Raw genomic sequence first — 26,580 nt, 5'->3', positions numbered from 1 at the left:
TTTCAGATCTGAAATCATTACTCTGCAATTCATCAGTGTTTCATGAGTGTGAGAAATTGTGTCTTTTCAATACAAAATTTATAAGGAGAGATGTGAGTACTAGGTCGAGTATCAACTTTGAATTCAACTACAGAATCACACAACACTGTGGAGACAACGTCGAAGATGATGGTAACGGAGTTCCAAAAAATTGAACCTTCCAACAATGATTTCTACTTTCTCGTGTCACCCAAAGAGTCTCTTCTTCTTCGAATCGATTTGAACTACTACTGGTAGAGTGACGACCATTTTCAGTAGCGAAATGCTTACTTATTGTTGCAGTTTCACATTCACTAGGATTATTCTTCACTTCATAAATATAATTAAAAACATAAATCACTTCCAATTCGCTCACAATAAATTCTCGTCTAAATTCAAAATCCACCAAATCATTATATTTTCCTCGATTCGTGCTCTTCATTAATCTCGGAATGAAGACACTCACATAATCCATACGAGTGATTTGTTTGTCATATTTTCGTTGCAATTCAGCAATTCCTTTATCGACTTCGGAATTCGACAATAAATTTCCGAATTGTTTCCAATCGCGTCGTTTGCAACATTCATTGAGTGAGAGGGCACATTGAAAGGATTCCAAATGTTCAACTTTGGAGAGAATGGGTCGACTAGGAACTGCTGTTGTCGTTGTGACATTGTTTGAAGAAGAAGAAGAGGAAGGTAACAACTGATAGGAAATGTTTGAAAATGATGATGATGATTTAGAGTGAAAATGATGAGAATTGAGATGTTCGGAAAAGAAAGTGCCGACAGAGGAGGAATGGACACCATAATGACTGGAAGTAAGAGGAACACTCGATATATCGTAATACATTTTTGGAAAGAAGATGAATATTATTAACGGGACACAATGTCGTATATATGACAGACACTACTACTACGACTACTAAGTTTATGGTGGAGGGTGATGGTGATGGGTGGTTGTTGTTTCTCTCAAACGGGAAAATTTTCGATTCGGAAAGAGGGGAAAGAAGGAATCCAATATTGGAGGAGAAGAATCAAAAGAGAGTGACCGACCGTTGTGAGGTGGTGGTAGGTGGGTGTCTACTGTAACGAAAGAGAAAAATTGCTGCTGTTTTTTTTTGTAGTTTGATCTTTGCCTGGACGATTTTGGATGGATTTGGTATGACTCGAGTCATGTTATGACAAGTGATGTCTGTAAAAGCATTCACCCATAAAGAGGTGGACTCTTTGTTAATATGTACTTCTTTTCTTGAAGTCAAACATATGCACATAAACGTCTTTTCATTCCACTCAGTTCTTCAATTTTTGAAAATGTACAAACTTTATTGCGTCTTAATTTCATGGTCAGAACTAGAGATACTTCTCAATGCATGGTTCGATTCAATCCTTGAATTACAAAGCATCGGATAAGGTCTTTCCTTCATCTACAGAAATGACAGACAATTCACCCTTGGTATTTTCATGAATTTTACAATGAATATAAGCATTCTTTCCAACTTGAATCTTGTACTTGTGATTAATTCCTGAAACAACTTGGGTGGTGTGTTGAATTGGTTTGAATTCTGGATAACCCTTATTGACAAAATTTTCAACTAATTTTTCAAGAGTTTGGGTCTTGATGGTTTCATCAATATGGTTTCTGTTGTGTTCTCCTGCGCTCATTTGTAACTTAATGTTAATTGTTTAATATTGGATTTTTTTGTTGTTGTTGTGGAATATTCCATGTGTTGTTCGCTTTTTTAAAGCTTTCCAACAAAGAACAAAAAAAGGTCATGTCAACACACAAACCAAAATATGACGCACATCAACACTTGACTGACACGTTGATTGGATATTGTGAATGATAAATAAATGATTTTAGTTAGTTTGAGTAAGCATACTTTTGAAGAAGGCTCTCTATAGTATTATCGAACCATTCTCTACCGTACTGCAGATCTGGGCAACCTGAAAGAAACATAAAGATCAGAGGAACCATTGAAAGAGTCAAAGTAGCATTCAATGCAAACTTTAGGAGTGGATTTCTCCGACGCATTTCTCTGTTAGTAACAAAGAAGAAAACAATAAACCATGGAATAATAATCATGAAGAATAGGACCCAATTCACCCAAATATGATGTGGGAATGGAATGAGATAATAACCCTCACTGAATTTGAAGTAAACCAAAATTTCTGTGAAAATAATGCCAATAGCAATCCAAGTATTTGCTCCAATTCTCTTAGTGTTTGGATCACTAATGTATTGATAATACTCTCTGATGGCTGGCATTCCAAGACAGAACCAAATGAGTAAACGATAGACATTCAACTTGTTTGGAGGAGGAACCCATAACACATACTTTAAAAAGAATGCATTAAGGTCAACAATATTCATGGCCAAAACAATGGCACAAAAATATAAAAAGTGTTTGGCGTCATCAAAAATGTGCCAATCGTAGGAAGTCCAGTTGAATGGAGTAAATTGTTGGAAAATGCGTTTGATTTTCTTTGGAGTTGTGTCCATCTTTGTAACACCAATCCACAATGGATATTTTCGCATCTTCAAATAGTCACAAATCCACAAACCAATAATGATACCAATATTATTGCAAATCAAAACATCAATAATAATATGATCCCACCAACATTCTTTAAAGTTTGGCAACCAATGTTGAAATGTAATTTCCATAATCTCAAAAAAAAGTGACAAGCACCAGCAAAGTTTCAAGTCACGAAAGAGTAATGCCTTGGCGATATATCCCAATACGTGAGCAAGAATGAATTCATCATAAATAGTATCATAAACATTCTTGAAATAAGAGACAGGATTATTCGGAGTGTAAATATCACAATTATTTGCGTAATCTCGTTCGGGCAAAGGAACACCCAATGACGGATCTAGATACTTCATAAATTGCCTAGCATCTTCCTTGGTTTGGAACATTAAGAAGACAAGGAAAAGCAAGTAAACAAGACCAATTCCGGTGATGAGTCTCCATATTACAGGATGAGGCCTCATCAAAATACCATCTCGTAATTGTACCGCACAATAGACGAGAAACAATCCAATCATGGCCATAATTCCTCGCTTTACATTTTGTTCTGTTGTAATAGCATCGTGCCGAATGAAAGAATAATAAAACAATACAGCAAAGGATGCTACCAGTATGGTGATGGTATGAGGTTTGTTTAAAGCATCAATAAATTCATCTTTCGGTGTTCTACATTCTGTTTGTTGTTTTGCTGTATCCTCTTCTGGAGAAGTGCTACCATTAGCTGATGAAGAAGAGGAAACTTGTTGTGTATTGATGGGAGGAACAATGATTTGTTTGTTTTGTTTCCTATTCCTCAAATCTTGTTGTGTTGCTGATGACGGGGATGACATAATTTGTAACGATTAATAAAGGAGTCTTGTTGATGCTGGTGATTTACAGCTGTAATATCTGTTCTCGATGAACTGAGTGATTATTATTGAAACAAAGAGAATGTAATCAATGGATGACGATGAAAATATATTTGTTTATGTTCGTCGTAGAACAAGTTCCGAGCGCGCTTTTGATGATGATTAAAAACAGCTCTCTCTATAGAGATGGATCTTCTCTCTTCCGAGACCGAGAAGAAGAACAGAAAGCAACTACTAGTGCTGAGATTGAATATCAAAGATGATGACGACCAACAAAAAAAGAAGAAAGAACAGCTCTCTCCCTCTCAATGTACACAAAACTTTTTTTCTTATTGAAAACAACAATTCGGAAATTTAAAATCAAATGAACGTTGAAAACCTTCAAATGTGCATTTTCTCAAAATTAGCAATTAGATGGCGAGATGATACAAGTTAGAAGAAGAGGAAGATTAGGGTGAGATCGAGGTCTCTCGGAGTCAATTTCTCAATTCATGGCCAACTTGGAGCGATAGAACTGTTTCAAGAGCACCAGTTCTTGATCCTCCACAGCATTGTGTTCAGCTTTTAATATTTGGAGCTGTTTGAGGCGATTACTTTGTAAGATGAGAGTGAGCCCTTGAATACCAATGTCATTTCGTTTCAAGCTTAGAAAGATCAAGTTTTTCATGAAACGGCTTTTAGAAAGGTATTTGGCTCCAATATTTGTAATACCATTGTTGTTTAACCTCAATTTCTTCAGATGTGAAAAAGCTTGGCATTTGACAATTAATTTCACACCTTCATCTCCAATGTTACCATTGTCAAATCGAAGACTTGTCAAATTTCTCATTGTCAAATGACTCTTGCTGAAATGAAGGGAAAAAATCAGTGCCTTAATGCAATCCTGTCCATACATACTCCAATAAATGTTCAACTTCTCAAGTCGGGAAAGAATCTTTAGAGCAAGTAAATTGGCAACTTTATCTGAATTTAAGCCATAAATGTCCAGAGTTTTTAAATGTTCAATCTGTGCAATCTTTTGAATGCTCTGAGGATCAATAGTTCCTCCATCGAGTGACAACTTGATTAAATTTTTGAATGTTTCTCTGGGGTTAGAGAGAAGTGTATTTAACCCTTCCGAGGTCATTTCGTTATAATCTAGAAAGAGCTTTTTCAAGTGAATGAAATTCTTGGTGATGAATGAAAGTGATTGTAGGTCTTCATTCGAAAGATAATTGTGAAAAATGTTCAGAGATTCCAAATGAGTGAGGAATGAACTATTTGCAATGCATTCAACACCACGTTTTCCAATGTAACAATTGTGCAAATTTAAGTCGACAAGTTGTTGCAAATGTTGGCATTCACATAACAATTTGGTACCCACAGGACCAATATTAAAATTACCTCCCAAATTGAGATGTGTTAAATGGCGGAAATGTTCATTCCCTGTCATTGCCTTCACAACTTCAATGCCAATACTATTTTGTGCGAGTGAGAGAGTTTTTAGGTGTTGTACCGCATGTACACTCTTGCGGAGAGAATTTGAAATCTCATCATTCAAGTGATTCATGGATAGATCGAGATAGGTCAAATTTGGTAACTTTTCACTCTGAAAAATCAATTTCGCTCCATGATTTCCAATCGAGTTTGATTTCAAATCTAAATATTGAAGATGGACAAAGTGTTCACTTTCAGTGATGAATTGTATCTCTTTACAATTATTGTTACAGAGTAATAATTTTCGTAGCCTTGTCGGAGAAGAAGCAATACATTCAATAAGAGATGGAGAGAGATGACATTGAGACAAGTCCAACTCGACCACTTGTTTCATTCGTTCATGATTCGTAAAGAATGTTCTTTCCTTGGGTGTTGATGATGATGATGAAGAGCAGCATTCAGAGAGTTGTTGTTGTTGATGAGAAGGAGGAGGATGAGGAGGAAGGTTTATGACTCTCGACGAATATCGGAGTGACAATTCAAGGTGTTGAACAGCTTTTTGAAAACGTGTGGAGACTCTCTCGCAACAAGTCAGCACTTGTATCGAGTCGAGAAAACTCAAAATGTGTGTGAGCAGTTCCAAGGGTAATGATTCAAATAATAAACGATGACAACGTAGTCGTCGTGCATGTAATTGGCCCATTTTTTGTGATTGTGTTCAAAAGTTTGACAAGTTTAGAGAGAGACAACAAGCCATCAAAAATGGTGAGAGATTCTTTTATTAGTAGTTCCTTCACAAAGATTATTGACACAATTGTTGTGTGATTAATAATATTAAGAAGGATTTTAAGAGGTTCAATGTCAGCGAGTGTTTAAATATGTTGAATTAATTCTACAATTTCAGAGGAGGTAATTCTTTCATGACCATTGAATTTCAACATTCTCAAAACTAAATCAATCAGCTGGTCACTATATTCGACAGGTTGAAGCTTTTTGATTTGACTTCTAATTTGTTGCATGGCTTTTTCTTCAGATCCATATTTCATGAGTAAGCCATTAATCATGGTGACATGGTCGTGAGTCATCATTTGATAACATGTGACACCAAATGCATAAATATCTGCTGCAGTGAATAGTGCTGTATCTTCAAGCTCTTCTGAAATATCCAATAATTCTGGAGGCAAGTATTGCAAAGAACCTGCTTGTTGAAGATCATTATCAGAATCTGAGTTGATCAATTAGGTGCCAATAAAAATTATATAATTACAGAAAAATGTCAGGTTTGTCACATGTAACATTGTATACATATAAATATATGTAATATACACATGTCATGTGTATGATATACAATTAATTGGCCAATTATGTATCATGTTATAGATTCATGAAAATGACTTACCTGTTGATTTTGATAAACGAAAACCAATAAGACATGGAATCATCGTATCACTTTCCGGGTCCCATTCTTTGAGTAGAATATTAGGTGGTTTGATGTTACGATGAACCAGCTTGTTATCAGAAAGATAACAAAGGGCAGAGGCAATCTGAAAGATAAACTTCTTCAGTACTATTTCAGATATGGTGCATTTCTGCTTGATCAATGAATCCATAGTTCCCTTCTCATAATAGTCCATTTCAATACACAGAGTGCTCTTATCTGTTAAAGCATTGTTGTGTGTAATGTCGGTTTTGCACTTGAGAATACAAACTTCTGTCACTCGAATGATATTTTCATTTCTTAATTTCATGAGATTCATTGCCGTTTTGATGGATCTATTCAGTTCTTTAGTGCTGAAAAAATCAATTAATTTCACAGCAATATATCCTTGATTGTGGTCTTTCGTCTTAATTCTTTTCTTGGCCTTGTAGACATAACCATTACTTCCTCTTCCAATAAGTGACATTTTTGAATATCTTTCTTTAAGGACCATTTCCAATGACTTGGGTTCTTCTTTATCAAAGTCTTTCGATCGATCTTCATCTCCTTCATAATTCACCTCAATAGAATCAATCACCTCAGTCGTATCATTGGTTTGTTGTTGCTGTTCTAATGCAGGAGGTGTTGGGCTGTCATATTTCAAAATTGGAACTGCATTTGGAATTACCTGGTTCGTTGAATTTGCTTCTGGATTTAAAATTGGAACATAGGTAAATGTTTTTACAATTTGTTCACCATTTGGAGGAGAAGTTGGAGGAATATAATTTGGATTATAGGATGAATTGAATGAAACATTTGGATTATATGAAGAATTCATTGCAAAATTCGGAATGTTCAACGTTGGTTGTTGTTGTTGCGTGTAAGAAGGAGGTGAAATGGTTGGTCCTCCTTCTCCATAACTCGGAATTTGTTGAGTCTGATAGGGTGGAGGTTGTTGCTGAATGGAATAAACAGGTGGAGGAGCTGTAGAAGTATTTGTCATCACCAATGGTTGGAAATTCATCTTGTTGTTCAATGCAGTGTTGGATATTGGGCTGTAGGCAGGTGGTAGAGCCATTGCATGATGAGGTGATTGTTGTTGTGATGAAGGACTCAAGCTTGAAGTAGTATTTGATGAGTTCACATGAGTGGTTGTGACAAGTAAAATTGGAGAGTGATAAGTGTTGTTGTTCATGGCTTCGGAATAGGATGGAGGAGAATCTTTTTTAAGAGTAGGGATCACTTGTGACAGGTCAAAACCTGCAATTCTGGCTTTTTCTTCACATGTCATACCAAAACCATCTTCTGAATAAATATTTGCACCATATTGTACAAGAGTACGAATGGCATCAAAACATTTCAGCTGAATTGCTACTTGAAGCGGAGTTAATTTTGTCTCCAATACCATTAAATCAATTGTTGCTCCGTGCTGAATGAGCCATTCGATAGCTGCTGTATTATTTTGTTTAGCAGCTACATAAAGTGGAGTTTCTCTAACATAATTTAAACAATCAATAATGAGAATATTGCTGTTGTAATTCTTCTTCAATAAATATTCAGCTCTTTTAAAATCATGACTCTTTAAAGCTCTAATAAATTTTTCTACTTGAGTGACAATGACATCATTCACAATTATTCCGATATTCGAGTTCTGAAGTGTCACTGTTTTTGGATTTGCACCTTTTCTAATGAGATAACGAGCAAAATCGACATGGTTTCTTTCCAAGGCATAATTCAATAAACTTCTACCATAAACAGTGCCATTCACAGAAGCTCCTCTTCTTACAAGAAACTTGATCATTTTCATATTGGAGAGCTCAATACAAATACCGAGAGCGGTCTATCAATACATGTATGTGAATCATGATTTAAATGGTTATTATTATTATTGAATTTTTAAATTATTGATATCCAATATATGAATGAATTTATAATGATTAAATATGGAAAATAATATTAAAAGATGAATTCATATAAGAATATATCACCATGATCTCAAACAACTGTCATCTCTACTCACATTCTGTCAAGTTACACAACGCCACATGGTGGTAACACAGCAATTTAAAATTAATTTGAAATTCAATGATTGAATGATAAAGACTTACTCCGCTCAAATCATGGCCATTCACATCTACTCTTCCACTCATGATCATACTCTCGACCATTTCATTATTTCCATTTCGTACGTATTGAAAAAACTCACTCATACTATGATGATGGTTGGAATCCTGATGATGCAAATTTGAGTTGTTGTTGATCTCACTTGTCTCATGGGTTTGATCATGTTTGGACTCGGAATGAGGATTGTTATTGTCAGAAGAGGAGGCGTGCACTGTAGTGGCCATACCTTCCACTATATTGCGCTGTTGTTGTGCTTCATCATCATCTCCCGATTTGGATCCCAACCATTTCTTACCCGTAAACACCATGGTTGTCGTTATCGCACTATAATTGTTGTTCTTGTTCAATGAAATCTCAATACATGACACCAATATTTTGAAGAATAGATACGGTCCGTCAGTCTCTCTACGATGACTCTTGCTTTTTTATTGAATCTCTTGAAAATGATGATAGAGATGAAGGCTGCTTGCAGGAAGGACGAACAATCTTATTTTTTTGTGTGGGAAGAGAAGTGACCTTTAGTGAACTTGTGTCGTCGGACGTTCGTTCAATTGACAAGAGCGTCGACGATCAATTAGGACCAAAGCACAAGCTTGTTCAAATTGTGACACACTTAAACATTGCTCACACTTTGATGAACGTACCAAACGGTCGAGAAGACAAGTAGAGAAGTGTGAAATGACGTTTGGCATAGGGTTTTCCAATGATGGTCATGAAAAGAGCCAAACCACACAGAATGTGACAGCAACAAATCCACCAACCAAAACACAAAAACCACACAATATTTGCACACTGGATAAATGTGCTTGTTTTGTCTCGAGAAAATAATAATTGAATTAATTTGGGATCGTAGTATCTTTGAAAGAAAAAATCGAGCACGAGTTGTTGCTTCTGGTGTCACTGATGAAAACAAGGAGAATTCTCGTTCCGAAAGAGAGAAAGGAAATTGCATAAATTTGAAAATCCGAAATATTTGTAATCCAAATGGAAGAAATGGAAACGAAAGAAAGACAAACCAAAACAAGCTCACAACACCATACAGGATGGTTGGTATCCAACCCAAGCCCAACGTAAGCCAAATTATTTTCTTTTTTGTTGGATAATTATTGTTGTTGACGATCAATTTCTCGGAAGTGAAACTTTTTTGTGAAGTGATATCACGTGTTGATTGTCTGTTCTTTAGCTTTGGTTGTTGTTGAGCCATTTTTTAGTTTGAATCTGAATGAGCTTTCAAATTATTGTTGTTGTGGAATGGTTTTACTGGCATCGTGTTCAGTAAATAAATTGGTAAGGAAATATTGTGTGTACTAGTGCATTTCACAATTACTGTCTCATGTATGAGGATTCTTTGCTTTGAAACTTTGCAAAGTATTTCGAAGTAGCATGGTGATGGTCATTGGTCCAACTCCACCTGGCACTTTAGTTGCAGCCGCAGCTCTTTTCTTGAGAGTATCATCAAATTTCACATCTCCCACCATTCTGTATCCGCGTTCGCTTGTGGCATCTTCAACTGGAGACTGACCTACATCGATAACAATGGCACCAGGTTTAATCCATTCAGGCTGAATCATCTCTGCGCAACCAGTGGAGACAATTAATAGGTCTGCTTTTTTCACTTTTTCTGGAATGTCTTGTGATTTGATATGAGCCATTTGGATTGAAGTTTGTAAATGATTAAGGAGCAACAGTGCCGTAGGAATTCCCACTATATTACTCGTTCCAATCACTAAGGCGTCAATGCCTTCTAAATTTCTATTGAGCTTGAATGCAGTTCTTCTAATTAGTTCGAGAACTCCTAAACTGGTACATGGCACGAAATTAACGCCATCTACTAAAGTTCTTCCTTTCATGGAGAGTTTTCCCATCGAATAGGATGTGAGGCCATCGACATCTTTGGATATACAAATATTTTCTAAAATTGTTTCTTCATTTAAATGTGCAGGTAATGGTAATTGAATTAAAATTCCATGAACTCGAGGATCTTTGTTAAGTTTTTGTACTGTTTGGATAAGCTCTTTCTCAGTCACATCTTCTGGAAAATGGATTTTGAAACTATTGATTCCAACATCAATACAAGCTTGTTCTTTCATATCGACATAACTCTTGGAGTCCTTTCGAGAACCAACCATCACAACAGCCAATCCCGGTTTTAAAATTTCATTTGTTTGAGTTCCTCCGAGTTTTTGAATTTCTACAAGCTCTTCAATTTCTCTTTTAATTTCCTCTCTCAGTTCTGCTGCAATATCAGCTCCGTTAATGAGAATAAATTTCTTTTTGGAATCTTTTCCATCTTCAGTATTGTCATAAAATTCTTCTTCTTGCAACCCTCTTTCACTATACACGATATTACGAGGTGGATCAATTGTATTATTTAAATAGTTTGAATTTTCCAAGTGGGCAAATCCCGAAAAATTAGGTGAATGATCTTTCCGACATGCGTTCCAATCGTGATAACACTTAATAGATGGAGTGTTGTAGGCATGTAAATTAAATATGCAAGACTTGGTGGAAATGTTTACATGACTCAACAATATTCCCTTGTTGTTGTTACGGATGAAACTTTGGTTCAAAGAAATTCTCATCTCTCTGAAGCAAATTCGTTGCAGCATTTTTTGTCTTTTTTGGTCTCTTCTTACAAGTTCTACAAAAGATCAGCACTGTCTTTCTTTTCATTTGGTTCAAGTAATTTCAGATGATTCAAAATTGGTTGAAATAAAAGAGAGAGAGGGCACTTCTTTTGCCTCTGAAACTGGAATAAATTACAAAACAATACCAATACATCCATATGGAATTCGGCGGGTTTCGTTTTGATTGACTTCAAACTCGTGTGTATTTTTAATATATTGATCAAATAATATCATAATTTTGGTAATTCTCCTCCCAACCTAAGGTGACGCACATTTAAAAGATCCTCTCACCGCGATGAGCTTGGCAAAATCCAAACACTAAGAAAAATGTTACGAAATCTGTCCATCGTGCAGCATGACTCACCACTCATTCACCTCTCTTCCGCTCTCTTTCAAAGAGCCTCCAACATGATCCTTCAGTATCCTTCTCTCCTTCCACCACATTCATTTCTTTTCAATCCTTTCCTCATTCATACGGACAACAAGTTATTCCAGAGACTCTCCAATCACTCACTCTTGAGCCTCTCTCTATTCAAATCAATAGGGACATGTCGAGCAAAGTTTTCAATGAGCACTCATTCATTCGATGGCATAACTGCAGCAAATGCTTCAATCAAAGAGGATTCCATTCAAACCAACACAAGGAAGAAATATTTAAAATGGAAATTCATACTCTTGAGTTGTGCTGTTCCTGCAGTGATTTGTATTTTGTATTCTGGCATGAAAATGGTGAAGATATGGAAACACAATGTTTCAAATGCATTATTGATAGAAGAGGACTCTGCCATGCATACAACATCTGCCATGTCACAAAAATTGATTTCAAATTCCATCAAACACATGCCAATGAAAGAACATGATGAATTATCAGAGGGACAAAATTATTCTCTCGTGAAAGGATTACTCTTCGATGTATTGAAATTTCCAGTGACATGCTGTTTGGTGGGTCTAAACATTGTCATTCTATTGGTCTTCCGATAATGTGCCAAATTGTTATTATTCTTTGAATACAATCATATGATTGAAATAATGTCAATTACTGATGTCAAAATATGATCATTTATTGATGCCGAGAGAGACCATCACAGTTATCCTCTACATGGCTTATCGATTCGCCTCCATTTCCTGAATTCCTTAGATGATGCAGCGTATTGACTCCTAACAATCCGCTGCTTCTACGATGATCTACCGACGACAAGTGCTTCATAGTGGTCAATGAAACCTTTCCAAGTCGATTTTGTTTTCTCATTTGAATCAATTCGTCTGCAGAACAAGAATACTTGGATTGAGCACTATTTGGTTTTTGACAAGATGACGGAGGTGGCGTGACAAGAACGACAGAAGAAGAAGAATCAGAGGTTCCCTGATCAAAGATCGAACCTCTCCTCTTCTTTTCCTTCTTCTTATCTTCAATCAATTCCTTAGTGAGATTAAGTTGAGCCTCTAAATCTTGGGTGGATTTCGAAGGTTGATCTCGCAATTGATCGACTTTTTGGCATAATTGTTCATGACTTTGAGCCTGACGTGCAAATCGACGAGCTTGATGATGAGCAAAAGCTTTTGAAATCACTAATTGATCAATTCCTTTCGAATTGCTCGTTATTGTCTCCATATTGAATTATTACCAATGAATGAAATAAAATCAATGAAATTGGTGGTGAAGTGGTGATTGAATAATAGAGAGGGTCTCTGTTGTGTGTTGTACAACTATTGTTTTTTTGGGAGTGTCTCTTGACTGGTGGTGATTTTAAGAGTTATTTACAGTTGTTGTTGTTGTTGTTCGTGTTTCAAAAGACTTTTCGACCATGGTCCATCACTCCCCATCACAAGAGCGAGAACCGTTCATTCAATAACGATGATGAATGCTTGTGTTCATTATCTCTAGAGGACTTGATGTTTTATAATAAATGATAAACAGGTTGGATACAAAATTGTGAGCACATAGATAGATACATGCAATAATATTATTCATTCAACGAATCATCATCATGGGAATTCCAGTTCTCCTAATAAGGAATTGGAGAGATTAAGGCAAGTTTTGCTCCATAATTCACATTACCCACAAGATAATAATTTTGAGAATGACTTTCTTCAGCTTCTGCGAGTTCAAGAGGCCATTCATCACCTCGACGGGATGCAACTAATTGAACTTCCAAAAGTTCACTAATCCAATAATAATGATTTCCAGTAGCATCGTACATGACTTTGGTCACTTCTTTCTTGTCAAAGAGATCCATTTGTATGGCAATTCCAATTTTCTTTCTCACAATTTGGAATAATTGTTGCACAAGATAGTCAAATTTTGATAATTGAATGGTAATGGATGGATGAGTGTAAAGGAATTTCAATGTTGGAATTCTTGGACCTGCACAACCAATCCAAACCAATGGTTTTCCATTCTTTTTCACAACAGATAAATTATCTGGAACACACATTAAATTATCAATATGAACAGACTTTTCATGAGTGGCAAGATCAATTCGTGTAATACGAAAACGATCTGTTTCAGCCACATAAATCGAGTGATTGTACAACACCATTCCATTTGCAAAGTGTAAATCAGAGGCAATCATTTCTGATTGTTTGGTTTGCATGTGATATTTGAATAGTCCTCCGTTTGCACCTCCATCCAAAATTTCTAAAATGTGTTGATTTCGTGAAAATTTGGTGGACGTCATTGAGACATAAATGTAAGGTTCTGAAATGATGAGAGCATTTGCGAAAGGAATTTCAAGAACTCTCTCAACAACAATGTCTAAGGCTAAGGTACCATTGTCGTGTTCAATTTTTTGATTTTTTCGTGAACTGATTTTCAATAAACCAAATACAGCATCTAATCGTCATTCCATTGAGTAAATGGAAATGTCAAAAGTCATTCAAGATCTGATCATTTACATACCTGTGACGTATAAAACTCCTTGACGATCAAATTTTGCTTGCAATGGTCGACCACATTCCTTTTCCAATGTTGCATCACGAGGTTTACCAACATGTTGAGGATTTGAACACTTCTCTGGAGTTGGTACATTGTGAGTTTTCCACATGAAAGAATAAGTCACAATTTCAGGAGTTCCATAATCAAATTCAATTTGACCACTCGAAGAATTTCTTGCTAATACTTTCACTCTTCGAATACTTCCATCGTATAATCCACTGTAAATGTAACCATTTCTTACAGTGAATGATTCAGGTGAATAGAAATTTCCATTCTTGTAAATTGGATCCATATTTTCTGATTTTTGAACATAATAAATAGGTGCAGAAATTTGTTCAAAAGTTTTGGCTGGTGGTTCTAACCAGTAACGAGTATCCACTCCAGTTGGAAGATAAAATAAAAGTCCAGCAATAACGGACAAGAAGAAACACACATATAAAAGGAATGTGAAACAAATACCGAGTGGAGCACTTCTTGAATTCTTCTTTGGATCTCTCCAATGATTACGATTGACCTTATCTTTTGGACCAATTTTGTGTGTTAAAGTTCCAAATGGTTGCATGCTTAATGTGACAGTATCTCCTTCTCTTAATTGAGTTCCATTCTCAATTCCAGCCATATTTGGAATAGTTCCAGAGCCAATAAGTTCTCCTGGATAAATGGTCTCAGAGGATGACATGTATGCAATGGTTTCTCCGAGTGAGTAAAAAGGAGGTTCTCCAATTATTTTACCACTGGTGTTTAAAGAGAATTTTTTGCTTTCCACAACTTGACGTCCATTGATGAGCACTTTTCCTTGCAATCCTTGATTACACAATTCTTTCATTTCATCTGGTGTCACGACAACACTTCCCATACCAGTTCCAAAAGATTTGCACTTGTTTGGACCGAATCTGTCTTTTGTCTTTGTTCGTTTTCAGAACTTTGGTTCAATCATGTCTCTCATAGCAACACTATTATTACTTACCATCTCATTAAATTGATTACTTCTGTCAGAAAAGTCATTAAGCAAGACATATCCTCCAATTGCATTTTCAGCCTCTTCACAAGTTGCGTTTCTAATCTCTTTCGTCACAATGGCACCAATTTCTAATTCATAATCCAAATACTTGGTGTAAAATGGATATGCAATTTCAGAGCCATTTCCATAAAATGTCATTGCATTTCCAACATAAAACAATGGATGATCAAAGAATCCCTTCGATGGTGTGAACATGGGAAAGGTCGTTCTTGGGAAAATATTTTCGAATGGGAATATAATTCCATAATAAGCAAGTGGAAGGGTAATCTTGGCAATTCCTCTTGCTGCTTTGATATTGTGGCTTAACCATAAGGAAGCATCTCTGAAGGTTTTTGGTTCAAAAGGTAAACTTTCGGAATAGTAATTGTTGTTGTTTGACTTTTTCGAAAGATCGATTTCGTTGTCATTGGATTTTTCTAAATTAAAAGCAGAAAATTCGGTGGCCTTGATCACAATGTGTGTGTGTTGTTTTTCACCATGATCTTCTTCACCGGATTTCATTGAACCACTTGTTAAATGTGAATCCAATTCGGAGCAATTCAATAATAATTTTCTCATCGCTTCTCCATTCTTCTTTTCATTGTAGAAATTGAGAAATGACACGAGATCACTGCCAATCGCATGGTTGTTTTGAATGGCTTTGGATAGCAAGTCCAAATTTGTTTGTTGTTCATTCAACCATGGTAATGATGACTTGTTTTTGACGAGATATTGAATGAGAGGAGTGAGAACAAGCCATTGATCAATCTTTGAGTTGTACACACAAACAAAACGACTCGTTTTAACGTTGTTGACCACAAGCTTTACACGAACCATTTTTTCTTTGAGACAAACAAAACGAGATGGTCAAAATGTTCAACAGCACTTGGGGAGTTCTTTTTGGCTGCCATACACACAAAATTGGAAAGAATAAATCAGGATTGTATTTTGAAAGTTGCAATGAACAAGATTCAAATGCAGACCAATTAGTCTGTACCTTCTTGAACAGCCGTAGTTTTCTTTGCTTCTTTGATATCCTCAATGGAAATGGTCGAATCAAAAGATTTCATGACATCAATCGAAAAATCGAATTCGGCAGTTCCATGGAATTCTTTTAAAAGTCGTCCCTCGTCGAAAAAGTGATGGAGAGCATCTCGTAATTTTTTGTTGTCCTTTGTGAATACGTGATATCGTTCTACCGTCTGTTTGGCCAAAAATTGAGAAACGAATTTCCATATTAAATTAATTGACATGGTCACATTCAAAACAAAGGCCAATGACAATCTTTCACAATAATAAACTCCTAAATCCAGGAATGTATCTTTCATTTGTTTAACAAGACTGAGGCTAACATCGGCTCCTGTGACATCGAGAATCCATGTGACTTGATAGACGTTCTTTGGCATTCTTTTCGTAAGATGTTCCGTGAAATAAACGAACGATAAATACTTGAGATGGATATTTTCTTTGGTCATTGGAGTTTTGTCCTTCTTCATATCTATTCGGTTCGAAGTGAATCAATATTCCGACGGTGAGTATTATCGTTATTGGTAATAGTATGTCGTTAAAACAGGTCACAAGAGCAACATTCATATGTTGTTATCACGTCACACTCAAAATTATTTGGAATATATAAAACATACCAATATACACAACTGGTCTATTCCACTTATCATAACCGTAGTGATACATGAATGCACTCTTTCCTACCTCTCCTAAATCTTCAATCGTTAAATTTTGAGGTTTTATCTTTGCTCTCCATTCACAAGTCTTCTTCAATCCATCCTCAGCCTCCTTCATTTTGTCCCATCCATATCCTGTCAAATATCTGTAATACAAAAACAATCCTTCAGAAGTCATGAAGGTTTGTTCATCGGGACCGAGAGTTGGAATCCAAGCCTCACACTTCTTCTTCAATTCAAGAACCAATTCCAATTGTTTAGCTGTACATAATTGTTCAACCGATGGGGCATGATATTCTTCGTTGGGTTCACCGAAAATCTTGTGAATTTCATCGTGATTGGTGTTGCTGGTTGAGCCTCTTTCGCCTACAGCAGCAGTGAAGGTGGTTGCGAGTTGAGTGGACATGATGATGATAATTGTATTGATTATTGGTGGGTAGTTTAAATATGTGGTGATGAGTGTCGTTGCCGTATGGGTTTTGAGCGGACTATATAGTACTTGTTGAAATATTTCAATGGGATTGATGGAGTTATTATTGTTCAAAATTGTTCCTCTTTGCTCGGTTCAAAAGACTTGTTGGTGTAATTTGTAGGTAAACAGAACTTATTACAAAATTTACAAAAAACGGAGCTGAAAGGTGGTGAGGATCTTCAAAGAGTGAGGCTCAACACACTACTGAAAGGTCAATGATGGAGTTTTTTTTTTGATTTTTAGAAACATGATGGGAGATGATTTCAACTATGAAGCGGGTGTTTGGCCCACCTTACCAAAAGAGAGGTCAGAGCGCTTTGACTTGACGAGCGAAAGACAACCAACAACTCATTTCAAATGCAAGGAAAGTAGGCAACAAAAGGCAATTCACTTTTGGCCAAACGATTGTTTTCGATTTTTTGTTGAGGAATAGAATGAAAGAGAACAAGTCCACAAATGCTTTGGTCCAACAACGGAGCCAATTCTCACACATTACAATTTCCATCAGTGCCTGAATGTTCTTACTCGCCTCCGAATTCGCGGAATGTCAAAAAAAAAAAAATATTAGCCATTTCTGAACCAAATGCCTCGTATCACCACATTCAAGAAACCAAAGCTCAATCGTTCTCGCTATCATGAACACCAACAAGGTGGTCTCTTCGAAGAGGATCTCAACAACTTCAGCACTTCTGCTGTGGCCATTCAAATCAATCCGAAACACGTCGACCTCATAATGGAGGAGGTCATTAAAAAATATGGATGGAAAGATAAGTTAGAGTTGTTGGAGGATAAATGGAAAGAGGAGTGCCAACGCCAAGGAATTTCAAAGGCTAGTGTTGGAGTTGCTTTTGAAATACTTAGGGACATTGTTCATCAAGGTTGGTTGATTCGGATTTATAATTACGAATTGGTGGAGTATACATATATATTGACGATGATTTTTTATCATTGGATGATGAATATATTCATATCCATTTATGACTCAAACCAATCATTTTATGCATGATATATTTACGATCATAGGGAAAGGAGGAAAAATTTGTTGCAAGAAATGCGGAGTTAATCCTCAGCCTATTCAAAAGGAAAAGAGTAGCGATGATGAAGATGAGGATTATATTCCCTCCGATGAAGAAACAGACGAAGAGAATAGCAATGAAAAAGACAAGGATTCATACATGGATGATTCTGATAATGACAGATATGATTTGAATGCCAGGTTTTGTGAATGCCCATGTAAACACTGTGCTAAGAGGTGTCCACCTCCATTTACTGGCTCTGCTAAAATTAAGGATGGAATTATTCCTCCCGAGCTGAAAGAAAGACTCAAGACTCAATTATCTCGTTTGGAAAATGTTCCAGAGGAAAAGAAAGATTGGCATCCAGGTACCAATCGTCAGGTATTGGATTTGATTCATCCTTCGCTGTATTGCTTTGTTGAAAATGTCAGTGTTAGTGACAAGAACATGGAGCCCCAGACATACTACAGCAGTCAAGAATCATCTAATCGATGTCAATGGCTACCTGCTGAATTTGAAATTGATTCAGAGAAAAAATGTGTGAAAAGAATTGCCTCCTACATTAACAATTTGGATGAGGTTGCTCACAAAGATTTATATCAAACTATCCAAGAAATTTTCTCAAAATTTCTTCCAATGCTGAAAGCTTATGTGCCTCTTAGGGATAGGCTTCAGGTCATTGTTAAGGCAGCAAATATTATAGTCTCGCCTGACAAACCATGGTATAGCGGCGGAACATTTCACACGGAAGGAATGGATTATGAGCATATTGCTGCCACTTGTATTTATTATTATCATTCAGAAAATGTGAAGGATAGTTACTTGGAATTTAGAGAAAGCCTTGAGATTACTGTTGACGACTATTACGATGAAGATTTGGATGGAAAGGGAATTTATGACATGTATGGAATTCATAATGGAGATTTACAATTCCGTAATCTCGGTGCCATTGAAACCAAAGAAGATAGATGTATTGTTTTTCCAAACCGCAATCAGCACCGAGTACGACATTTCTTTCCAAAAGATCCATCTCTTCCTGCCATCCGTAAAATTTTAGGTACGTTTCACTTTTTGTTGCTTCTAAAAACCTTAATATTGGATCAGTTTTCTTTGTGGTTGACCCAAAACACCCTATTATATCAACTAAAAATGTTGACATTCAACGCTTTGATTTCCTAATGAATAAGTACTTTATTTTGAACAAAATTTTACCATTCCATATTGTATATAAGGTATGTCTATCTTTGAAAGAGAATGTTTTTTGACTGATGTTGCAATTTTTAAAGATTCTCAATTTCTTCCCGCACATGAAAAAAGCTGAGGCCTTGAAATATCGTGAAGATTTAATGAACCAAAGAAAATTTTTCATTAATGCTCAAAACGAAGAAATTGAAAGAGAGTTTTCTCTTTGTGAACACTAACACAAATAAAATTGTTGTGTGTTGATAATTTGTGGTAAATTTGTGATCAGTGTTTACATTTAATTTTCCTATTCAAGAAAGCTGGGTATTATCCTAATATCCTTCATTGTCTACTTCCACATAAGAACCATAAACTATTGGTAATAGAAAGTTAAGGTAAATTGGGGGTTCAATAGTCTTGGAAAAGAATCTTTGTGACTTTCATCACCATTTGATTTAAAAATGTTTGAGCTTTTCAAAAAAGGATGATTATAATCAAACAAGTGCAGACATCTGCGCAAAAAATAAATTGACTGGATAACTCTTCGGCAACACTTCCATCACAACCAACAAAAAGGTAAGCATCCATTCGTTCATTGCACAATCATCATGATGCGAGAACATTGGTGCGCGCTAACACTTTTATCGTTGTGCATGTATCGATACATTGAACGTTTTGATGAATTTCAATAATTGACCTATTCGTTCAACTCATATGAATCATGATGAACACTCATCGTAGGAAACGGGAATAGGATGATGACATCGAGGAGCTCAATGGTTTTAGCCATCATCATGTTGATGAGCTTTGCGGTCATGATGATTTCAGCAACTACTCCAACAATTACATCACCAAACAACAACAACAAGAACGCATCTACTCTCCCAACCAATACCATCTCTATTACATGTCCAACCGATAATGAAATGGTCTATCACTTTAAATCATCCACTTTATTGGGAACTCAACCACATCTTCAAAATGTTGCTTCCATCAAGAAGGGATCTGCCCAAGAGAACACTCTGATGGGTCAAATGACCCTTACTTGTGCTGGAACAAAGAAGAAGAACCTTGTTCTTGTTACTTTCCCAAGTGCTCAATTTTTGCAATTCCAAGGCGTGAAGAAGTATGGAAATATGAACAAGAAGGATGTTGAATTTTGGTTTGGTAAGAAGAATCACAAGTTTACAGAGGCAACCACTTTGAGTAAACATGTTTCCAATGGATTTGGTAAGCCACAAGTTAGAAAGTACAGAATTTTGAATAAGAGACAAAATTTGGCAACTGTCATGAACAAGTATCCAACTGCTGTGGTGAGAGGCTCTAATGGTCAAATCACACAAATGATATTCCACAAGGAAGAACCAAAATGGGTGAAGAATGTGAAAAAGGGTATTTTGAGAATGATTACTACTGAAACCAACAAGGCCGCTAGAAATCAAACCGATGGTTTTGGTGGAAAGTATGCACAAAAGTATAACAAAAAGATGAAGAAGAATCAAAAAGTTATCATTTCACAATCTTTTACTCACAAAGACTTTAAGAAGATTCCACTCCAAAAGAAGCATTTGAATTATGAAGGTTCTCACATTGTCACTGTTAACAACAAGAAGGGATTGATTACTAAAGCCCTGTACGGAACAAGAATCTCATTGGGCAAGAGAGAATTTGCTCCAATCTTCCAAACCTTTGAAAAGAAGTATGGAAAGAAGCAAAAGTTTACCAACAAGTCTGGAAAGGAACAAATTCAAGCTCTCCATGTGGGTTCCATTGTATTGAAGAAGATCAAGAAGCAAAACAAGGTGAACGTACCAAAGATTGTTTCCACATTCTTTGATGTTAAAAACGGTTCAGTTGTCATCAAGCCTGCTTTTATTGTTGAAAAGACATTCGGTATCACAAAGGCTGACAAGAAAGACATTCGAAAGATGGTCAAGAAGCAATTCAAGCCAGTTAAGCTGATCAAGATGTTGAAGACTATTGAAAAGAATTACAAGCCAAGTCCTGAGATGAACAAGAAGCTCACAAAGGTTGTTGAAATGGTTCGAAAGAATCCAATCAAGGCTGCCAAGATCTTGATCAAGAATTTGGAAAGAGGTGTTGAAAAGTTGAACAAGTTTCTTTCATCGAATGAGAAGGTCAAGTCATTGATTCCATTCCTTGAAAGCATTCAAACTTTGATTGCTACGATTAACAGCACCAAGATTCAGGACACACTTGTTGAAGTTTCCAAGACTCATCCTGTCCTTACCAAGAACTATATTTACTCCTCTGTGTTTGTTAAGAATCCAACCAAGGAAGTTCACAAGTTTGTCAAGTCTATGGCTGACTCGGATGAAAATGCATTCCTTGCCTATGCTGATCTTGCTGATAGACTTCAAGACAAGACACTTATTGATGAAATTGTTTCTGAAATTTTGAGAAAGATGACTTCTGCTTCGAGTGCTGACAAATTCATCTCTGCTTGCCATGCTTTGAACAATGCTGGTCGTGGAGTTCCTCTTTCTATCATTAAGCATTTGATTCTCTCAGAGTCCATTCCATCAAACATCAAGACATTGATTACTGACAATTTGAAGAAGAGAATGAATGATTCCAAAGTGGACGATTTGATTCATTTCCTTGTCAATCACAAGAAATTGAGTGCTAACGTTATTGCTTCACTCATTTCTTGCCAAACTGCCAGAGAAGGTCTCCATAAGAATGGAACTAGTGTTTACCACTTCTCCAAGTTGTTAAAGAACAACAAGAATGATCTCATCAAACAAGCCATTCACACCTACTTGTACACCATTGGTACCAAGGAAGCTGCTGATGCCATGGAAATGTCCTTCCAAGAAGAAGTTAATGCATTCACTAATGCTCACGAACTTACTCAAGCTGCTCCAAATTCACAACCAACCTCAGGTGAAGAACCACCAGCAACTTGGGAACCAGTGAGCGTCGACGCTGATGAAGAAACCAAAGCTAGAAACAAAGTAGAAGAAGTGGCCTACAAGATCAAATCCATCTTTTCTGCAGCCAATTGGGATGGAGCTCAAGCTTCATGCGTTCCTGCTTCGAGAACGGAGAAGATTTGTGTTTACAATACTGAAATGATGAATTTCATTAACAAACAAGGTGATTTGAGTAACATGGCTAAGGCCAAATATTTTAGTTATGAAAGCAAGTTCGGTACTCAAGGAGTGAACTTGTACACTGGTTTTCTTGTTTATGGTGGTGCTAACTTCCAATGCACGAAGGAATCTGCCTTTGATGTTGTCTTCTTTGGCCGAGCAGCTGCTGAGGCAAACATTTTTGATTCGACTTATCCAGTTGCTAGTGCCTATGTGGAATTGAACAATCGATCTCCTAACAGTATCAACAACAGAGTCTACGTTAAGCTTTTCACCACGACATTTGTCGATCAGCCATTCTTGCCTTCATTCTCCACTTGCAACAGTGAAACTAAGAATATTTTGACCAAGACCATTCCATCTCTCTTCAAGACAAGTTACACCATGGCTATTGGTCCTGTTCCAATTACATTCTCACTTGGTGCTGGCCTCACTTATGGTGTTGACTTCAAGTATGGTTATTGTTTGAACTCATTCTCTGCCAGTATAAGTTTAGAACCAACAGTCACCATTGACATTACTGGTTCTGCAGATATTGGAATTCCACTCGCTAAGGCATCCATTCAATTGAAAGCATCTTCCACCTCAAGAGGTATTCCACAATTGTCCTTTGAATCATGCAATTTGTGTGCAACCATGAAATTCAATCAAGAGGCTGCCAGTTTCTCTGCTGTCCTCTATGGTAAGGTTGCTTTGTGGGAAAAGAGTTGGACTCTCTATCAATACAATTTACCACAAACTTATTCCAAGACTTTGTACGAGCAATGTGTTTCAACAAAATTGCAAAGTTGGTAATAAATCTCTAAATGTGAAATTTCGAAATTTCATAAATTCTTTGATTTGACAAATATAGATCAATGATTATATGGATGATCATAATTGAACCAATGAAGATCTTCTCCTTTCGTGTCATCTAATCTGAAAATACTTTCTTGAACAAAGAACAACCAAATTAAAAAATGGGCAACAAGGCTTTTGCTCGCAATAACAAAAGCTGTTGTTGTGAGGAGAAGGCAAAACCTCCAAGCGACTCGTGCTCGGAGGAACCTTCTGCAAGTGATCCTTATGACCATCATCCACCAATCAGAGTCAATGAAGAATTAATCACTCCATATCCGTTGTTTCAAGACCGAGTTTTTCAAATTCGAGAATTATTTCATATCATTGTGATGAATGGACTGCTGCCATTCAGTGATCTCTTGCAATGCGAACGAGTTTGCAAATTGTGGTATCAATACATGAATGGTGATAGTTCCGACCATGATGATTGTGGTATGTGGGGAGATTTCATCCATGCCATAACGAAGAAGAAAGGATCCTCTTCTCAACAACATGAAAAGATTACAAAAGTACATGTTTTAATGATACAACATTTACTTCATCGAATGGAACATAGACTTGACTATTCTTATTTAAAAAAGTTCTTGGATATTAAGGTAGATGAGCATACCATGAGTTCTAAATCGGAGAACCCAAATTGGACTCCTCAACAATATGCAGCAGATACTAACTTAAATCATTATTCAGACATGTGGAATTGTTTGTGTCATGTTTTAATATTTTCGAAGAAAATCAATTCGACAAGTGACAAATTCCAACTACAGAGATTTTGCTACACTCAAAAATATTTCTTCCAATATCGATATTACATTGATTCGATAATGCTATTTCATAATTTAGAAAATCCTGAAAAACCTCTTCTGTGTTTTTGTGAAGGTCAGCAAGTTCCGCAACAACCTGTCGATAATACTAGCAATATTACAAACCCAACAGATTATACTAATTGCTATATTTACAACGCAATTTGCTTAAAACAATTTACAGAGAAAGTAAGACAACAAGGAGAAAATGTTCATACTCTCTTTGACGCATTTAGATATTTCAAGTTTCAAATAGCTAGTGAAGATAGTAGTAATAGTGAAAAGGAAGAGAACATTATAGAAGAATCTCCACAAATATTTCAACAAAAAGCGAATAATGTTCTTTGTAATTGGCTTGCTTTTATGAGAATTCTGATGAAACAAGAACAAGGTCTTGACTATGTATATTTCGAAGTGATGAGAATCATGTTTCACCTATGTAGAGGGCATTTCAACGATACATTTTCATTCAAGTGTCACCGAGATATTTCACAGTTCACATCAACGGGTAACTCTGAAGCAATGCAATATGTAAAAACGAAATACAACATTTGGTACCATGATGAATATATGGGCAGGAATTTCAACAGCTCAGTACATCAATCAGAATTCGATCATTTCACTTGTTTTGCAGAACAGAGCTATTCCTGTACAGGGAGTATTGGAGGACGTAATGTTTACTGGTATGCACTTGTGTTGTCAATACAAAAAGATGGAACTGGCTTTCAATTTGCAGTGAAAGGTCTAGCATGGTTCAAAAAAAAGAGGGCGTTGTTTATCTTGATTTCAAAATTGGCCCTTATTCCGGACAAGTATCTACCAAATAGTGAATTAATTACATTAATAATTATTAATCGAAATATAAAGTAAAATGAATTAGAAAAAGTTTTTACAAGTTGTTAGGATCAAACTGTTGAGGATCAGAGTAGAAGTTTTCCTTGCTCAAGGGACTCGTTGTTACTTGGTTAATATCAAAGGACGGAGACAGAAAGACTGCGAATGGATCTTGTCCCATCGAATCAGGTACTGTATGAATGTTTAGAGAGATGCGAGTAACATCTGCATATGAATTCATTGTATTGAGATCAACATCTTTGACACCAATGATCTCGTGAATTTGAGCGATGGCATTTACATCATCAGGAATAATGGCCAAAAGTTGATTCTGTAGTTGTTGTGTTTGAATGATTGAGTGAATTTGCTGCTCAAACTGTTGGTCTCTTTTCATGAGCTCCTCATTAATCAATGGAAGAAGACTCTTGAATCTTTTTTCGACTATTGTAAATCGTTCTGCCATGAGAGTAAGCGCCCTTTGTTCCTTTCGTAAATATTCATAATAATCAACTCCATTACTAATACGCTCTCCTCGTTGAATTTGCTTAATCAATGAAAGGTGAATACGAGCAGCATTCATCACAGTCGTATGGACATGTGGTGGCAAGTATGAAAAGTAGGATATAGTTGTGAAATCTGCTATTCGGTTAGCTGTTTCAATAAGAACATCATCAGATTGAGTTTGCGATTTTGTTAATATACCCAATCGAATACCATCAATCATGAGTAAATACATGAGCTTTGTAACCTGTCGTATCGTGCCTGATGCTTCTGAACGAGATCTGTTGAACTGAGATGGAATACTGTAAATCATCTGTATATGGTTTTGAATCAATTGTTCTTCCATCGTAGAAGAAAACTGAGGAGGTGGAACGGAGGGTGATAAATTAGAACTTGACCCACACTGTCCATCACTAATATTTTGTGTAATGAACATGAAAAAGTCAATCATCTTTTTGAAATGGTAGACTTGTAAGGTTAGTTTCTCAGTAGTGACAACATTAGTATGTAACGCTTGTTCAGAATTTTTCATTTCCTCACTGAGAATATCCAATGCTTCTTCCTCTTCTAATAGTAATTGAAGATACATAAATGTCTTGCATAGATGAATAAAGTGAATGTTATCTTTCAATCGTTGCTTGTTTTGTGCCACGAAAAATTGAACACTACTCAAATAATACCGAGATTGATTAAACTCAGCTTCGCCCATGCAAAATGATGACAAGTACATGAACGTGCCTGCAATTGCAAAATTATCCAATAAATCAAAAACTTGAGATAAATATTTTCTTGAGGTATTGAATGCTGTTCGTCCTTCAATCTTTCTTCCTAATCGTTGATAGCAATTGGCTTGAATCGCATACATGAGAGCAACCTCCTCGGGGGCGTTGCTGTTCATGAGAGGGTTTTTGGAAATGATATCCATCATGACAGATCGTTGAATAATTGGACATCCCAAACTAATGATATCGAAATACATGTCCACAATTTGAAAGTTAATGGGTTGATCATCTGTATTATTATTACCGGTGTTAATTGCATCATCTGTGGATAATTTACCATTTCCAGAGCTAGCACGAATTCCCGATCCATCTATGGATGAGGGATAGGGTTGCATTTGCAAGGCAGTTTTAGGAGGCTCTCTGTTGTTTCATCGAGAGAGAAACCACAACAACAACAACAACAACAGAAAGCCATGTTTGAGAAAGCGGACGGACC

General features: G+C 36.4%; 14 protein-coding genes across 14 annotated transcripts; 4 read left to right on the top strand and 10 right to left on the bottom strand.

Annotated features, from left to right (window-relative positions):
- Positions 1–127: 127 nt before the first annotated feature.
- Positions 128–871, bottom strand: FDP41_013625 (uncharacterized protein; the record flags this gene model as incomplete). Its single annotated transcript, XM_044704276.1, has 1 exon — positions 128–871. One exon carries the CDS (start codon positions 869–871, stop codon positions 128–130), a length of 744 nt encoding a protein of 247 aa, XP_044565124.1.
- A 542-nt stretch (positions 872–1,413) lies between these two features.
- FDP41_013624 (uncharacterized protein) lies at positions 1,414–1,683 on the bottom strand (the record flags this gene model as incomplete). Its single annotated transcript, XM_044704275.1, has 1 exon — positions 1,414–1,683. One exon carries the CDS (start codon positions 1,681–1,683, stop codon positions 1,414–1,416), a length of 270 nt encoding a protein of 89 aa, XP_044565123.1.
- A 199-nt stretch (positions 1,684–1,882) lies between these two features.
- FDP41_013623 (uncharacterized protein) lies at positions 1,883–3,382 on the bottom strand (the record flags this gene model as incomplete). Its single annotated transcript, XM_044704274.1, has 1 exon — positions 1,883–3,382. One exon carries the CDS (start codon positions 3,380–3,382, stop codon positions 1,883–1,885), a length of 1,500 nt encoding a protein of 499 aa, XP_044565122.1.
- Positions 3,383–3,884: 502 nt separating this feature from the next.
- Positions 3,885–5,519, bottom strand: FDP41_013622 (uncharacterized protein; the record flags this gene model as incomplete). The annotated part of the gene is made up of 1 exon (XM_044704273.1): positions 3,885–5,519. One exon carries the CDS (start codon positions 5,517–5,519, stop codon positions 3,885–3,887), a length of 1,635 nt encoding a protein of 544 aa, XP_044565121.1.
- A 169-nt stretch (positions 5,520–5,688) lies between these two features.
- Positions 5,689–8,665, bottom strand: FDP41_013621 (uncharacterized protein; the record flags this gene model as incomplete). The annotated part of the gene is made up of 3 exons (XM_044704272.1): positions 5,689–6,041; positions 6,216–8,073; positions 8,342–8,665. The coding sequence occupies 3 exons, from the start codon at positions 8,663–8,665 to the stop codon at positions 5,689–5,691; spliced, it is 2,535 nt and encodes an 844-aa protein (XP_044565120.1).
- A 1,023-nt stretch (positions 8,666–9,688) lies between these two features.
- FDP41_013620 (uncharacterized protein) lies at positions 9,689–10,966 on the bottom strand (the record flags this gene model as incomplete). Its single annotated transcript, XM_044704271.1, has 1 exon — positions 9,689–10,966. One exon carries the CDS (start codon positions 10,964–10,966, stop codon positions 9,689–9,691), a length of 1,278 nt encoding a protein of 425 aa, XP_044565119.1.
- A 345-nt stretch (positions 10,967–11,311) lies between these two features.
- FDP41_013619 (uncharacterized protein) lies at positions 11,312–11,965 on the top strand (the record flags this gene model as incomplete). Its single annotated transcript, XM_044704269.1, has 1 exon — positions 11,312–11,965. One exon carries the CDS (start codon positions 11,312–11,314, stop codon positions 11,963–11,965), a length of 654 nt encoding a protein of 217 aa, XP_044565118.1.
- Positions 11,966–12,044: 79 nt separating this feature from the next.
- Positions 12,045–12,596, bottom strand: FDP41_013618 (uncharacterized protein; the record flags this gene model as incomplete). Its single annotated transcript, XM_044704268.1, has 1 exon — positions 12,045–12,596. One exon carries the CDS (start codon positions 12,594–12,596, stop codon positions 12,045–12,047), a length of 552 nt encoding a protein of 183 aa, XP_044565117.1.
- A 394-nt stretch (positions 12,597–12,990) lies between these two features.
- Positions 12,991–15,756, bottom strand: FDP41_013617 (uncharacterized protein; the record flags this gene model as incomplete). Its single annotated transcript, XM_044704267.1, has 3 exons — positions 12,991–13,817; positions 13,884–14,823; positions 14,887–15,756. The coding sequence occupies 3 exons, from the start codon at positions 15,754–15,756 to the stop codon at positions 12,991–12,993; spliced, it is 2,637 nt and encodes an 878-aa protein (XP_044565116.1).
- A 149-nt stretch (positions 15,757–15,905) lies between these two features.
- FDP41_013616 (uncharacterized protein) lies at positions 15,906–17,007 on the bottom strand (the record flags this gene model as incomplete). Its single annotated transcript, XM_044704266.1, has 2 exons — positions 15,906–16,417; positions 16,563–17,007. The coding sequence occupies 2 exons, from the start codon at positions 17,005–17,007 to the stop codon at positions 15,906–15,908; spliced, it is 957 nt and encodes a 318-aa protein (XP_044565115.1).
- Positions 17,008–17,656: 649 nt separating this feature from the next.
- On the top strand, positions 17,657–19,510 carry FDP41_013615 (uncharacterized protein; the record flags this gene model as incomplete). Its single annotated transcript, XM_044704265.1, has 4 exons — positions 17,657–17,951; positions 18,097–19,146; positions 19,194–19,321; positions 19,376–19,510. The coding sequence occupies 4 exons, from the start codon at positions 17,657–17,659 to the stop codon at positions 19,508–19,510; spliced, it is 1,608 nt and encodes a 535-aa protein (XP_044565114.1).
- Positions 19,511–20,086: 576 nt separating this feature from the next.
- Positions 20,087–23,182, top strand: FDP41_013614 (uncharacterized protein; the record flags this gene model as incomplete). The annotated part of the gene is made up of 1 exon (XM_044704264.1): positions 20,087–23,182. One exon carries the CDS (start codon positions 20,087–20,089, stop codon positions 23,180–23,182), a length of 3,096 nt encoding a protein of 1,031 aa, XP_044565113.1.
- Positions 23,183–23,346: 164 nt separating this feature from the next.
- FDP41_013613 (uncharacterized protein) lies at positions 23,347–24,897 on the top strand (the record flags this gene model as incomplete). Its single annotated transcript, XM_044704263.1, has 1 exon — positions 23,347–24,897. One exon carries the CDS (start codon positions 23,347–23,349, stop codon positions 24,895–24,897), a length of 1,551 nt encoding a protein of 516 aa, XP_044565112.1.
- A 19-nt stretch (positions 24,898–24,916) lies between these two features.
- Positions 24,917–26,479, bottom strand: FDP41_013612 (uncharacterized protein; the record flags this gene model as incomplete). The annotated part of the gene is made up of 1 exon (XM_044704262.1): positions 24,917–26,479. One exon carries the CDS (start codon positions 26,477–26,479, stop codon positions 24,917–24,919), a length of 1,563 nt encoding a protein of 520 aa, XP_044565111.1.
- Between the last annotated feature and the right edge of the window lie 101 nt (positions 26,480–26,580).

This window comes from Naegleria fowleri, assembly GCF_008403515.1.
Source record: "Naegleria fowleri strain ATCC 30894 chromosome Unknown tig19, whole genome shotgun sequence".
Lineage (NCBI taxonomy): Eukaryota > Heterolobosea > Eutetramitea > Acrasida > Naegleriidae > Naegleria > Naegleria fowleri.
This window is presented reverse-complemented; position numbering and strand designations above follow the sequence as displayed.